Source organism: Mercenaria mercenaria, chromosome 3 (assembly GCF_021730395.1).
Source record: "Mercenaria mercenaria strain notata chromosome 3, MADL_Memer_1, whole genome shotgun sequence".
Classification (NCBI taxonomy): domain Eukaryota; kingdom Metazoa; phylum Mollusca; class Bivalvia; order Venerida; family Veneridae; genus Mercenaria; species Mercenaria mercenaria.
The window spans coordinates 10,124,487-10,141,443 of NC_069363.1; the positions used below are offsets into that span (position 1 = coordinate 10,124,487).

General features: G+C 35.0%; 1 protein-coding gene across 1 annotated transcript; it reads left to right on the forward strand.

Annotated features, from left to right (window-relative positions):
* The first annotated feature begins 5,204 nt into the window (after positions 1-5,204).
* On the forward strand, positions 5,205-16,679 carry LOC128555484 (bromo and FHA domain-containing protein DDB_G0267958-like). Its single transcript, XM_053537838.1, has 2 exons — positions 5,205-5,486; positions 11,783-16,679. Exons 1-2 carry the CDS (start codon positions 5,297-5,299, stop codon positions 11,896-11,898), a joined length of 306 nt encoding a protein of 101 aa, XP_053393813.1. The 5' UTR covers positions 5,205-5,296; the 3' UTR covers positions 11,899-16,679.
* Positions 16,680-16,957: the final 278 nt, after the last annotated feature.

The window sequence follows — 16,957 nt, forward strand, 5'->3', positions numbered from 1 at the left end:
ACATATACAATAACAATGGTAAGACTTAGAATATGAATGACACGACATTGAATAATAATATCAAAGTTACAATAAGTAGAACGAAATATAGAATAACAATAATGACTTTTGCATAATAGAACACATAAGAATACCGACTTACAATAACAATGTAGATTAGATATGAAACGACATATAGCAATATCAAAGTCAAAGTGACGAAATAGAATACAATAAATGATTTGCTAAGATACGAACTACATAGATAAGATAATACATGTAGATAGAATAGAATGAACGACATGAATAACAATCAAGATACAATAACAATAACGAAATATATAATAACAATAATGACTTTTAGAATATGAATGACAAGACATTGAATAACAATAACAAACATACAATAATAATAACATACATATATAATTTAGCAACGTTTGACATGCCATACACACACAATAGTTATTAAATACATGTACACAAAAAGACGTTTTTCAAAAAACTACAAATGCAAAAGTCTAAAGTACCATCGATCATTCAACTAAAATAAAAGAATAGTCAGTTGGACAGAGAAACGTGTATCGGACTCTAGTAGCCCAAGGGAAAATGTCTTCTGCATCACGGTTTCTATCCTCAAAATCTGAAATGACTGACAATTTTCTAAAGGCGTCGCTTATACTGGAAACTGGCACCAATGATATTTATTTAATATCGCGGAACATGAATATAATCAAACATGTATTCTTAAGGGAGTAAACTGTTAGGTAATAATAATGAACAAAAATTTCCGCGAATGACAAGGGAGTACTGGCTAACCAATAAATTAACAATATGTTATATGAAAATATAGTGCGTGCTTGTAGTCTAAAGTAGTCGTTCATGTAAACATTCTGGTGCAGTATTAGATAGGTTCTTACCACTTAATTAACAGTGAAGATTATTTTTATTAGTGCATGACTGCGAATAGCAAGTTGATAAAAACTATTAAAGATAAGTAATGCAGATATGTAGTGAGTGTTTGTAGTCTAAAGTAGTCATACATTTATAAGGTAACGTCTGTGCGTTCTGATTGGTCAGTCATGTAAACAAACCCAGAAAGTGATTATTTTTTCAAAATTGATATTTTTTTTCACTACATTTACAGTATTTTATTATACATTTTGGCAAAATTTGCTAGATCTACATTTTATGTGTATTGAAAAAAAGTTTTATCAAACGAATTTCTCCCGCCATGCCAACGATGTAAACAGGGGTCATCTCATTCACACGAAAATTACTTAAATAATGTATCACTATTCATATGTTTTTCGTCCGATATTTTGGTAGAACTAAGATAGTTCTTGAAAAACATGTAATTATATATACATGTTTCGATGTATGGAAGGCCGTACACGCCATAATGTTATAATGTAAGTCTATGGGAAAACAATTGGTGGTCTCTAACCTGGAGTTTCCGGTGATTTTACCCATGTCGGCAAAACCTGTCTGGCAACCCCATGCCAGATGACTCTCGTGCTTCTAATGACAACTAGCGATTCATGCATTGAATATTTAACATCTACGAGAAAATATCAAGTGACGTCATGACGTTTCAGTGACGCACAATAACAAAGTCCCTCTTCAGTTTAGCGTTTGTAGCGTAACGGTATGCTTACCGTAAAATAAGAAGAAATAATAAGAGAAACTATCAAGGTAATATTTTCTCTTATTATTTCTATCCGATTCGTAAACACATGGCAGATATTATTAATCTTAGTATTTATTCGTGTCAGACAGCATATTAAGTTGTTTCCCTTGTAATGACTGCGGACTGTATGAAATACCAAATGTGCGACCTCACAACAATATGTGGGCAAGGGACAGTAAATTTGAAAATTCCACAAATCTGCGCTGGTACCGGTGCGAGAAAAATCATAAAAAAATCCAATTTTGAGAAATTCCAGGGAAGAGGTTAACGGATGTACTGCATACACTGAGTAAAACTCCGGTTTCAGGACACTAAATTATGAGGCAAAAATGGCCCAAAATGCACACATTGCGCGACCTGTACCGTATTATCTGCAAATGACTGACGTAAAACATATGTATTTTTAAAGCATGTGACCAGACAAAAAAACAACAAATGATGAGAAGAAAAGTGTCTCATAACCGTTTATTTTTTCCGCAAATTTGAGCTGAATCTGGATGGATGAATGGATGGATGGATGGATGGATCCGCAAATTCGAGCTGAATTTGGATGGATGGATGGATGGATGGATGGATTACCGTTTCCATTCCGTCTGACTCGGGAAAGATTTTAGACCCGGTAATCTACACGGCGCTAGGAGCTTGGGTGTCGATTATTTAGAGGGTTTATAGTTTACCAGTTGTGATTCCGGGTCCACAGTCATAATAACATTTCTCATCCTCCTCGTACATTGTTCACGATAATGACATCTTGCTTAGTATGCCATGTTATTTTATGTTACATTGTATGTTATATTTATGTCAGATGCCCCTAAGGGCCTTGACTTCATAATAAACTTGAAACTTGAAAATAGATTCAAGCATATATTCATTTTACACAATAATTACTCGCAGGAAACCTTAGTTCTATAAACATCCGGCATTTATGATATAACCAATTGAATATAAATGACTTTTAACTGAGTACATCTATCTTTTCTATTTTGAAAAAAACGTACCCGGGCCAAATACGAAACTGGTCCCTGCCACTTATGGCATAGAGTTGATGCATGGACACCTGATAAACTGCATTGAGAAACGGCAAATGTCTCTTTTTCCAGCAAGAACGAGAAAATCAGCGTTTACGGATGGTGTTCAATATTCAGCATACATGAAAGTGTTCTTCAAGTGACAAATGCCGGAAGATAAAAAAAATATGTCATATGTTAAATGTGCAAGATTTGGTTTCACCATAGATGCAAATGAATTAACGAATCACAAATTTCAGCAGACGACATTCCATGGTTTTGTAAAAACGTTGTTAATTTAAAAACATAAAGAGAAAGAAAACATATTTCATGAGATTTCTTGTCAAAATGAAACTATAATTTGAGCCGTGCCATGAAAAAAAACAAACATAGTGGTTTTGCGACCAGCATCCGCGCAGTCTGGTCAGGATCCATGCTGTTCGCTTTCAAAGCCTATTGCAATTAGAGAAATCGTTAGTGAACAGCATGGATCCTGACCAGACTGCGCTGATGCGCAGGCTGGTCTGGATCCATGCTGGTCGCAAAGCCATTATGTTGGTTTTCTCATGGCACGGCTCATTTAAAGCATTAAAACACGCGTCACAAAATACATAATACTCGTTCTTCACATGAAAATAGAATTTTGCTGTCAATGTTAGTTTAATTTTCTAGTTTCGAGTATTGTAAACATTAGATAGCGTAATGGGTAGATATTTTGTCACGGGTTTTGGTTGATCTAGATTTACTTGGTTGATCGTGAAAATGTGATTTTCGTAATTTAAATTTGACACTTTCACTCTTCCAATTTAATCTTGATCAGAAATTAAAAACAAACATACTTTCATCGTATTTATGCCACCCATCCACAACCCATTAATCGGACATTTATGTTCATATGTTGTTTCAGGCCTATGCACGGAGGATTTGTTACCGGTCCCCAACATACACCATTACGGAACAGGACAGTAGGAAAATATTGTGTTCCTACAAATGATACACATATAAAAGACGTATCAAAACTGGACACTTTTGTTTGTTTTTGGAAACTTCGAGCGTAGAATGCAGCCAATTAAATAACAGCATTACTGCAGACATAGATAATAGATATCTAAGATTTATGAAATGTCTAAGAAGGGCAAACATTGAAAGTACCAGCGGTATTTGTAAATGTTCTGTTCAATTGCCAGAAACTGGAAGAAAAGTGTAAAGTTTGTATTAATTTATGTCTCGTTAGCTCATCTGATGTTTCGAGAGAAAAAATGAGTTATTGTCATCACTTGATCGGCGTCGGCGTCGGCGTTGCCTGGTTAAGTGTTATGTTTAAGTCAGCTTTTCTCCTAAACTATTAAAGCTATTGCTTTGAAACTTGCAACACTTGTTCACCATCAAAAGCTGACTCTGTCAGCAAGAAACATAACTCCATCCTGCTTTTTGCAAGAATTATGGCCCCTTTTGGACTTAGAAAATCAGATTTCTTGGTTAAGTTTTGTGTTTAGGTCAGCTTTTCTCCTAAACTATCAAAGTTATTGCTTTAAAACTTGCAACACTTTTTCACCATCAAAAGCTGACTCAGTATAGCAAAAAACATAAGTCCATCCGGTTTTTTGCAAGAATTATGGCCCCTTTTGGACCTTTTGTCAACTTTTCTCCTTTACAGTCAAAGCTATTGCTTTAAAACTTGGAGTAATTATTCGCCATTAAAAGCTGACATTGCACAGCAAGTACGATAACTCTGCATTGTTTTTAGCAAGAATTATGGGCCCTTGTGGACTTAGAGAATCATGGGTAGGTCAATATTTCTATTATACAGACAAAAAAAATCAGATGAGCGTCTGCACCCGCAAGGCGGTGCTCTTGTTTTTTATTATGTCTTCAATGTGACTTTCAATTTAAATCTGTAAAGCAGGAGTGTCGGAGTACCAAACTCTACGACAACAAGCTATAGAACAATTCGAAGTATTTTTTAATTTAGTATAGTATATCAGGTAAAATGAATAATGGAGCAAGTAATCTTGCTAGATGTGCATATAATCGAGAGGAAGAACACGTGACTTTCTGCCTGGTGCTCGAGCACTTGAGGAGAATGCAATGTATATGATGTCCTTCGTTCCGCGCTTTTGATACTTGTATTGTTAGTTTTTTGTTGAGCTCAAAATCAAAATCAATCTGATGCAAATTTAAGTTAAGCGGATATGTTACTGACATCTCATTATAAATGGCGATGAATCCATATCCTGCAAGGCAAGAAAAACAAAAAATAAAAATTATGTCGCAGTCTGTACATATTTCTTCTAGTTTCCGTCTGTGCATCTTACTAATTGGCAATATACTATTGCCATACGGTTTTAATTAACTTTCTAGTTCTATATTCAATTTATTCCAAAGACATTGAGTAAACTAAGTACACACTTTTAAAGACAGAATTTATGCTAAATTTAATGACGTAAAACGATTTCATTACCTCAAGTATTGACGCCAAAACAGACGACGTCCTATTGGCGTTGCGACGTCGAAACGCCACAGTAGTTGCTAGCAACGACGTTATGCTTACAGCATTCACCTAGCAGCAGCAACATAAAACAATTAAGAAAATAAACAAAGCTTTTAGAAAAAGACAGCTATGGGTAATAAATGTTCATCAAATAAGGTTGTTCCCGAGTTGGAGACGCCGTCATCACCAACACCAATACCTTGCCAGAGGTTGACAGTAGACAAGCAGGCCACTCTGCGTGATATAATTTACGGCACTGTGTCCTTGCCCTTGACCAAACCTATTTCGCCAAGAGAATTTGGTTATTCGTACGACGAAGGTAAGGCCTTATATAGACATTTTTATCCTTGTTCTGTTTTATTATAATTAAACAATCAGTTATCTATTTTTGTGTGTTGAACTATTGTATTTTTTATTTTTATAGAAGGCCACATTGAAACTTAATAATAATAATAATAATAACTTTATTTAAAGAAGGTAACACATAAAGATATATAACAGTGTTAGAACATATTCAACATCTTAAGTTTCAATGTGGCCTTCTGAAATATTAATAAAACAGTTAAACACACAAAAAAGATAAGATAAAAATTATTATCTAGTTATAATATATGTCAGAATTTGAATGATAAACATCTAAATACAACATTCACTCTTGAAAAACACTCCATTGAATTAGAAAAAAAATACACTCATAAAAAGTAAAATCACTCAGATAAACATTCACCCGCAAAAAAAATAGAATATAGATAAATAGCAATGGAAGAAAAATGCAGCTTATTCAGATCCTAATAGATATATTTTTTTTTTTGTATTTGCTTTTGAAAGAAGTAAGTGAATCCACACAACGAATATTCTGGAATGATATTCCATACTTTTAATACTTAAATGTCGCACAAATTATATGAAAAGATCATTTGGCTATAATCGTACAAGGGCAATTAACTGCTTTCGCCTCGGGTGACATTCTGCCCTCGGGTTGACAATATCAATATCACACACGCTGCCATATGGTATTTATATAATATCAGTTATGTAAGATGATACAAGATTTTTTTTTGTAGTTTTATATATCATTACTCCAGTATGGTATTTGCATCGTTCAGAAAATTTCATCCATCCGAGTTCTTTAAACATTAATTTTTCAGATTTACTTCTCTGCAGTTCTTTATTCAAAACAATTCTAGCAACTCTGCAAAAATCTTATTTAATGAGCCTTAACTGCCTGTATACCAAATTGTACAGCAGTAATCTAAAACAGACAAAATATTTGCATTGTAGAATATTTTTTTCATATCCTCTGTTAAAACTTCAGTAGAGCAATTCTGAGTTAACTTTTAAACATACTTTATCTGTTTGTATATCCCACGAGAGTGTATTGCCGATATAAATTCCTACAACTTTTTGAACTGTAACATTTTCTATGATAGATTTGTAATGTTATTTATATTTCTTTATGTGTTACCTTTTTTGAATTAAGTTATTATTATTATTATTACACCTTTTTCAGATAAAAAATTATTTGAAATGAAAATCTTACCACACATGAGATATTTTAAATGAAAATTAAGTTTTCGAAACTTTTTTAAATATGATTCACGGTGTTAACTCAGTGTTTTTCATTAAAAAGAAAACAGAATTATCTGAAAAACAAAAACATAATTAAATCATTTTAGTAATTATGATTAATGTTCAGCTGATGATGATAATTATAAAAATTACAAAACATAACTTTTGTTGTTCTAATTGATAAAATGATACGCACATTTCAGATATATATGATGTACTAAAAATCTAAAATAATTACAATTTCTTTTTAAAGTTTCTTTCAGCTCTTCTTATCATATTTCCCTATATAAATATAAGATACACATAGCCAGTCAGTTTATACTGAATGTCACGTATAACGATTTCCAGCATTGTGCATGCGTCCCGGGTAGTCTGGCTGCAGTCACGCAGTGCCGATTCAGATCCGAAATATTTCGCATGATTCATACCTACTCTTGTTGGGACCATCGTGATTTCCCAGTCGCATCAGGTACACGCGTTGTTACGACATTATAATGACACGATAGTGATGATATGACAGTACTAAAGTACGATGATGATGGAACAAAATCACAATGACGATGACAAAACTACGATGACACGATGGCGATGTGGCGAAAGACACCACGAAATGTAACTTCGCGTCTTCATCATTGTGCCTTCGCACCATCACCGTCATGTTATCGTTCTAACGTGGTATCATGTGTACATGATGCAACAGTTTCAGCACGACGCCTAAAAGGAATTCGCCTCTTTCACATCATGCTATTGTGCTGTACTGTCATCACCACCGTGCCATTGTTTGACCGTGGTACTGCGTTTACCTGATGCGGCAGCGAAAGCACGATACTGGAAAGAAGTATGGCACCTTCATCCTCGTACTAGTTTAGCAGAGATCCTTTACCACCACAGTTGCCGTATTGCATATACTTGGTGCAAGATCAGTTGGACGATTAATTGTCGTCACTAAGATGTCTGATTCTTAAAACACACAACAAAGTCACATGCGCTTACACAAAATAGTTGAATTCATAATGTCGACCACTTTTCTTTTGTGCATGTATGACAAGAAGGCTATAATAAGACAGCGTTGTTGATGTGTTATCGTGGCCATTGCAGGTACACGTGATTACAAGTAATTATGTTGGCGCGATGTTGATGGAATGACAGCACGAATGTGATGGAACAATAGCACTATGATGATGGAGTAAAGAAAAGACGAAAGAAACGAAAACTAACATTGCGTCTTTTTCGTCGTTTTCCCATCGTGCACCGTTCGTCATTATTCTTTCGCTCTATCACCATAGTGTATTCGTTCCTTCAGCATCGTGTTATCTTACGTGTACCTATAGTGATAACGATAGAACGCTGACCTATCGGGAGACCGTAGTGGAATTTTCGTTCCTGGTGTCAGAGGGACAGAACTAAGTTGACTGAAATCAGTCACCTAGTTATTGAATTAGTAATTTCTTTTACATGAAGGGGTATAATTATACCCGTACCTGTTTCCAGAAGTAAAACATCGATATTTCGTTTACAACTTATCTTCAGTGAACAAATAATAATAGATAATTATAAAACTACTTATTAAATGGAAATATATAACTCCACCAGTTTTAACAAACGAAATAACCATGCGAATATTCTTATTTGTTTAGATCGAGGAATTTTATGAAACACCAATTTCAAAACGTGCAACGATTCTTTTTGGTGTTTTAACGCAATTCGGTTAAAAAATAAACACATGCTATAGATTTACGTAAAATGTTCATCAGTTACCCAGTGCTGTGAACATTATAACTTAGTGAGAAGTATTCAGTGGGTCACATTGCCGTGAACACTACTCCATGAGCAATATTTATGAACCGTGAACACTTCACAGGTATTAAGCACTTACAGTGCTGCTTACATTACTCAGCGATAAAAACTCAAGAGTGCGGTGAATTATATTTATGAGTGGTACTCACAGTGCCATGAACACTTCTCCATGAGCAATAATCATGGACATTGAACACAACACAGGCACGTGTATTAAGCACTCACAGTGCTGCGTACAGTACTCATAGAGTAAACTTCATAGTGCGGTGAATACTTTTCAGTGAGAGCTATTTACGAGTTGTGCTCCTAGCGCCATGAACATTTTTCTGTACGCAATGTACACTGAACATTAATGTTATTTTGGAAGTAATCAGAGCTTTGATGACCGGGCGTTATTAATGGTCAGTGAGAAACTGTAATTCTAGCCCAAGTTTAGACCTACCCACTGAATATTTCTCATCATACATAAAGAGAGACTTAAGATATAAAAAGTATTACCGTAAAACTACATACTATCACCCTTCAAGTGACATTATTTGAGACAATGGGTGTTACATACTTTAACTAGGGAAATAGCGTAATTTTTCAGTTTTGACATCAATAACCGAAGATGTTTATATATTTTTGTTTCTTTTGTTCTGCTAATAATTTTTATAATGCTACTAAAATAGCTAGACTTTTAATAATTTCAGTGTCATTTAAGGGCGCAACTTTCGTTACACAGAATACGCACGTGCGTAAAATATTTTTGCATATTTCTTATGTCTGACAAAGTTTCGCTATTTCAATAAAAATGTAGAATCTTGAGTGTTTCTGTGTTTTCCAAACTTTGTAGAACACCTATTCAGGACCTGTATGTACGCACAACGCATGTGTTTCCAAATAAAACCATCTGCAGTATCCTTCTTGATTGGTACCCTGTCCTTTCTGCGCGCATCTGGAAGGATTCTGCAAATGTTACGAACCTAAAAAAGAACATGGAAAAAAATGAATTACCGACCATCCGACTCACTCTTTGAAGTGCTGGGAGGCAATCATAACATTTTTTAAGAATGACCTACATCTCTATACGGGTGCTCGAGATAAGGTGTCGTGCACTCGAGATAAGATGTCGTGCGCACGGGATAAAATGTCGTGCGCACGAGCAAAATCAATCTTAAGAAAATAAATGCATGTCCTAAACATACCACCATACTACATCAGAAGTGTCAGCATTTTTTATTTCCTTCAAGTTATCGGCGTGTCTCCTATGGAATAGAAAATAAAAAAAAACGAGCTGCCCTTTGGCAAATTCTAGCCATGGTTATTGCATCGCTTTTGCTGTATTCAGTGTGCTTATTCGTAGGACGCCAAACACTTTCAGAAAGGCTACTTTTTCAATGAACTAGACTAGGGTACAGTTGATTTGCATTTTGTAAAACAATCTGCCAACTGTCTTATTTATATACAATTACTCAGAAAAAAATATAAGGACGGAAAAAACAAATGGCAACGTTTCCAGAATTCTCCTATCAGGTATTCTACTAGTAAAACTGTATGAGTTTCATTATTTTTTTGCAAATGGCCTTGAATCAGTAGTTCCTTGCAAGAGCCAATTATTAATAATCAATGTCGATTTTAATGCTGACCTAATTCATGGTCGCAGGTGACGCAATATCAAAAGGAACTATGAACTCATCAGTACTAACCTACTGAATACTATTCATGAAAACCCATAAAAATGAATCATTGTGTACACAATGCAGACATACGTGTTTGTTGTTGTTGTTTTTTTTCTATATTTTTAATCTGATCGTTTAGTTCCGCAAAAGCTAATCATGCCATCCTCAAATGCGGCTATAGTGCTTCATTCGAAGTCTATATTTTAAAAAAAAGTCCTTGAGAGGCCCCCGTGCCCCCACCAACGGGAGCGGGACATCTCTCCCACACTCTCCCCCGCATGTGCGTATACTTTTTAAAAGCCCGGGTACGCCCCTGTCATTATGTTAAGTTTTAGATGTCCATACTTCTTTCTTTACTTTTACAAGACAGAAAAGTAGATTTGTTTTGTAGATTAGGCAATACTGGAATATACCAGTGGTATAAAGTTGATAGAGTCTAGTTTCACTGTCTTAATTTTTCATTGTTACGGAACTACAATAGAAGAACATGAACTTATAGGTCCACTTCAATAAATTTAATAGTAATGTAAAATACAAATACCAACATAAAGATATACACTACATCGCAGTAAAATATAAAACAAATTTGAAAACTTCTAATTTTTCAACACAGATATCTTGACGTCACGATATTATGGTGTCATGACGCAAAGACATTGCACGTGGCATTGCACGTGTGAAATGAATGTACTTGGTTAAAAACAATTACACTTAAATTTATTTGTCTTAGTGTAAGGTCGATACATATTTCACTTGTGTACACCATAATTGTCACTCCTGGATACTCCACTAGTCATAATATTGCGTATGGTGTTCACTTTGTGAAAAATCTCGATTTTGCACTGAAACAAACACATATCCTCTGCTATTCATGTGTATTTTTTTTTCTCTTCAAAAGAAGCCGATGAGCCTTCCGAGGGATACTCAAATAGTCCCGGAAAGGAAAATATGTGTAACTACTGTGAAAATAATTACCATGGAAATATACATTTTATTTCATCCATATTTCTCGATATTTCATTAGAAATTATATCTAATCTGATAAAACGAACATGTATTAGTAATAATATATAATATACTGATTACAGTTCTACCTCAAGTAAAGCGATTGGTTACCTCCCCTAAAGTTAATTTTCACTAGAATTAATCAAACTCCAACGAAGCGGCAAGGGAGATCACTGCGTTGGAGTTTGAGAATTAATGTTACCAAACACCTGAATACAACCTTCTATGAAGCAAAATTTGTCCTATACGTTAGTTCTGATTTGACTCTTGATTATATAAAAACTGCATAGTACATGATTGTATTCTCATCATTCTAGTTCCACGTCCAAATACCGATCACTTTAAAAACAACTGGTACCAATATGATATACATGAAAACCTGCGTCTTTATACATTATTTTGATATATCCAATTTCTAGTAAATGATCAGGAAAATTAATTGTCTTTGAATTCTAATGAAGCAGACTACATAGAATAGCATGCATTTGTTTGTTTAAGTTTTTTTTTAAAACTAATCCGAGAAGCACTAGTATGGGCACGCACAGCTCATATAAATAACGATTTTCTATGTTTTGTTCTACAGAAGAGCCGGTTGTCATTGTAATATATGAAGATGATACAGACGAAGAAGAGGAAGAACTCGAAGAAAACGAAGAAGAGGAAGAAGACAACATCGGTACAGTGCAGTTGTTCTGGTGAGCGCAACTGTTCTTTTGAATAGAAAATCTTGATGAACAGATGATCTTGTGAACCTCTTCTATGTTTTGGAACTATTATCAGTATTTTAAAATTTCTGGCAAAAACACTGGAATATTGCGGAGCATTTATCAGTGCGATAAACAAGATGGTCTGATGAAAGACTGAAATATTGGGTAGCATTTATCATTGCCAAAAAAGTTGAAATGGTGAACGACTGGAAGACTAGAGAGAGTTTATCTATCTGTAATATACAAGATAACTTGGTGAACGACTAGAACATTAAGAAGCGTTTATCTGTAATATACAAAATGATCTGGTGAACGTCTGGAATATTTAGGAGCGTTTATGATTACCAAAAAATTTGATGTGACGAACGACTGGAAGACTGGGGAGCGTCTATCTGGGATATACAAGATTACTTGGTGAACGACTAGAACATTGAGACGCGTTTATCTGTAATATACAAGATGATCTGGTGAACGATTGGACTATTCAAGAGCGTTTATCTGTAGTATACAAGATGATGTGATGAACGACTGCAATACTGAGACGCGTTCATCCGTAATATACAAGATGATATGGTGAACGACTAGAATACTGAGACGCGTTCATCCGTAATATACAAGATGATGTGGTGAACGCCTGGAATATTGAGACGCGTTTATCTGTAATATACAAGATGATGTGGTGAACGACTGGTATTGAGAGGCGTTTATCTGTAAAATACAAGATGATGTGGTGAACGACTGGAATATTGAGACGCGTTCATCTGTAATACACAAGATGATGTGGTGAACGACTGGAATATTGATACGCGTTCATCTGTAATATACAAGATGATTTGGTGAACGACTGGAATATTGAGACGCGTTCATCCGTAATATTCAAGGTGATGTGGTGAACGCCTGGAAGACTGAAGAGCGTCTGTCCGTATATACAAGATGATGTGTTGAACGACTGGAAGACTGGGGAGCGTCTATCTGTGATATACAAGATTACTTGTTGAACGACTAGAACATTGAGACGCGTGTATCTATAATATACAAGATGATCTGGTGAACGACTGGACTATTCAGGAGCGTTTATCTGTAGTATACAAGATGGTGTGATACAAGATGATGTGGTGAACGACTGAAATATTGAGACGCGTTTATCTGTAATATACAAGATGATGTGGCGAATGCCTGGAATATTAAGACGCGCTTATCTGTAATATAAAAGATAACTTGGTGAACGGCTGGAATATCGAGACGCGTTTATCTATAATATACAAAATGATCTGATGAATGTCTGAAATATTCAGGAGCGTTTATCATTGCCAAAAAAGTTGATATGGCGGACGACTGGAAGACTGGGGAGCGTCTCTCTGTGATATACAAGATTACTTGGTGAACGACTAGAACATTGAGACGCGTTTATCTGTAATATACAAGATGATCTGGTGACCGACTGGACTATTCAGAAGCGTTTTTCTGTAATATACAAGATGATGTGGTGAACGACTGGAATATTGAGACGCGTTCATCCGTAATATACAAGATGATGTGGTGAACGACTGGAATATTGAGACGCGTTCATCCGTAATATACAAGATGATGTGGTGAACGCTTGGATTATTGAGGAGCTTTTATCTGTAATATTCCAGATTATCTGGTGAACAACTGAACTTTTCAGTTATGTGTAGTATACAAGGTGATCTGTGAACCACTGGAATATTCAGGAACGTTAGATGTTGAGGAATATGTGCAATCTTCAAAATGAAATGGCAAATACTTGACAGTGGATTAGTAAAAGTAACAGCAATTGACTTTCAATCTCTGTGTTAACTAGTACAAACGCATAAAAAGATTTTTATTTGTTAAAGAAATAATACAAGGATACATTTTACCACATGACCAAATCATATCAATGCATGTGAATCTTAGAACACATGAGATATCGTTGATCTATTATCATTATTATTAATAATAATAATAATGATTTTATGATCTATTGGGCTCGGGCACCAACCAATCCCTTGGATTCTGCAGATTTTAGAACACAGAAAAAACATGCGTTATCCCTACATTCTAGCATAAAACTGCTGTACTTGTCACTTACGGGGATGTTTTAACAGGAGAGAAAACGTGTGTTAAAAGAGAGATTCTCGCGCTCACGTGCTTTTAAAACACCTTTTTATATATGCTTGTTACGTAGCAAAACGTAAACGTATAACGGCCCCAAAACGGATAATTCAAAAGTAGATGACGTCAACGTTATAAAACAACGCAGATATTCCGGCGCATTTTAATGAATTTTAGTGACGTTGAGGGACTGTATATTCATTTATTAGTTTATACTAGAATAGCGTTAGCACATGTTCATATCGTGTTATAAATCTTCAGAATCCTACCGGGCTCGGGCACCAACCAATCACTCGGGATTCTGAGATGTTATAACACGATAAAAAAGCATACGTTATCCCTACATAAGTACTGCCACCTTTTCCGTAATGAAGTTTTTCCTTTATTTCAATTTAAACATATGAAAATACATTGACATCGTGCATGATGAACTCCGAAAGTAGTATAAGGAACTTTTAAACTTTTCAAAATATCTTGGTTAGTTTTGAATTTATTGTCACAATAATTGGTCAGTGTATTTTCTGTGGTAAATTCCAGCCATTTCGACACCATTGTTTGTTAAAAAAGCGAGTTTGACTTATTTAATTTGTGAATGGATTGTAACAAAACGTTCATTATGTCTCAGTTACAATGTAACAACAGTTCCTTGTGATTTTCTTTGCAAAGCTTTTCTGCCAAAGTTTTACAGATGGAAAACCACATTCATTTTTGGCCATAAATTTGACATCATTGAAATAGCTTGGAAATTCAAAAAGGATATTTCGTATACAGCCATACTAAGAGACCAGATAGTTCATGGATTTGCAAAATTAAACCGCTATGAACGAATAGCCCTGCTGCGGTCTTGGGTGGTTCAAACAGTAACAAAAGAGGATGCTTCTAATATGCTAAAATACACTCGAATTAGTAAGAAAAACGTAGATGATCTAAACCAAAAGCTATTCTTTGAAATAATTAGCTAACTTCATTTTTTCCATTGTTGTATCGTCGTCATTCAATAACACAAAGGTACATATTTAAAGAATAAAATCAAGTACTAGCACAACAGTTTCTAAACGGTTCTTATAAGGCAACAATAATTTGAGCTTTCACTTTTGAATGGAATATAATTATTTATTTACGTGCAGATTTCTACCAGAAAAAAATGGAAATTTGATGAGCATTTTGTATTATTTTAATTAAATTTCAAAACTTTTTCAACAGAAGATGAAATAAATATGTTTTCATTTTAATTTCCGAAGTTTGGGAATGATGGTGATTTATTTAAAAGTTTGCCTGACAGGCTGGAATAAATAGTCATTGGGATTTGGCGGCAGAATTACACTCGACGCAGTGTATTGTAGTCGTCGGTATATTTATTGCCATTCTGACAGAACTGCAATGGCCTGATGATGCTACATAACATGAAAATCTCATTTTGTTTTATAACTGAGGGGAAAAAAAACCTGAAAAATCTTGCAAATAATTAAAATCCTGACATGTTAAATAATTCAAAATAATGTCTTAAAATTAGCCTGAAATGTGCGGTTTACTTTAATCATGGTCAAATATCTCAAAAATGAGCACACTGACCTATACATTTTATTTCACCACATTATAGACCATATCTTTATATACGACTGTGAGAAGTTTCATTAAAATCTACATTGTGGAAAAGTTTCTATGCGCGGAAATGTTATGAAAGTTGTGATTTTCCCATAGACTCCCATTAAGAAAAATTGCGCGAGGTACAAATTTTTCAAATCAGTCAAGCAAAAAATCAAGCACACGACCCAATATTTTTTATTTGCTGAATTTTCTAGGTATATTCTGAAGATTTAAGGGTTTAATCAAATTCTACATTGTAGAAAAACATCCGAACGTGCAAAACTCCCTTAAGTGTATACACACAAATACAAACGCTTCCCAGCAGATGACCGACAGTTCCAAGATTTGTATACAAGCAGAACCTGGACACTTATAGACTCCCACATCTGACTCCTACATCTACTTCTGGATTTCACAGGTGTATGTGCATGTGTATAAACGTGCAGATGGAATTTCTAAAAGCAAGTGTAATGTTGATAATCACAAATTAGAATTTAAGTAATGTCAGGTATGCAAACAAATATCATATCAACTTTATGATATATGTGGGTAAATGAAATCGTAGTATGCACGATCTGATTTGCTTGAATTTAAACATTGGGTTAAATATTCATCCAGTATCTGACTGGCCGGAGAAATCAGCTGACAACACACATTGTGATTTGGTGTTTCTGTGAAATTTACTATATGTTCATTAGCCGAATACGTGACAATAGGTCCGAGAAACTGCATTTGGCATGATATTTGGATTTCAAGAGAAGAAATATCTACAGTATGGTAAAGCAGGAGTCAGACGCTTATTTTCGTGGTATATACTGAATAGAATTTTGACGGGAAATAGACGGCCTGAGATACTGCGGGTCGGACGTCGTGCTGCTAATGTAGGGATAACGCATGTCCGGGCTCGGGCACCTACCAATCCCATACCGCAGATATTAGAGCACGAAACAAACATGCGCTAAAACACGAAGTTAAAAAGTTAAAAAAGTGAATATATTGTCCCTCAACATCATTAAATTTCCATGAAATGCGCGGGAATATCTGAGTTGATTTTCACGTTGACGTCATTTCCTTTTGAATCACCCGTTTTGGGGCCGTGATACGTGTACTCTTTGCCACGGGACGCGCATATATAAAACAGTATTTTTACAGCACGTGAGCGCGAGAATCTCTCTGTTAACACATCTTTTCTCTCCTATTAAAACACTCTAGAAAAATGATAAGAAAAACAGTTTTATGCTAGAATACTTATTACGACGTTCAAATTTTAGTCAAACATAAAGGGATAATTTTCCCTGTAAGTCAGATAACGTAGTCGTTGTCCCCATCAGGACCGAAAACTAAGGGGA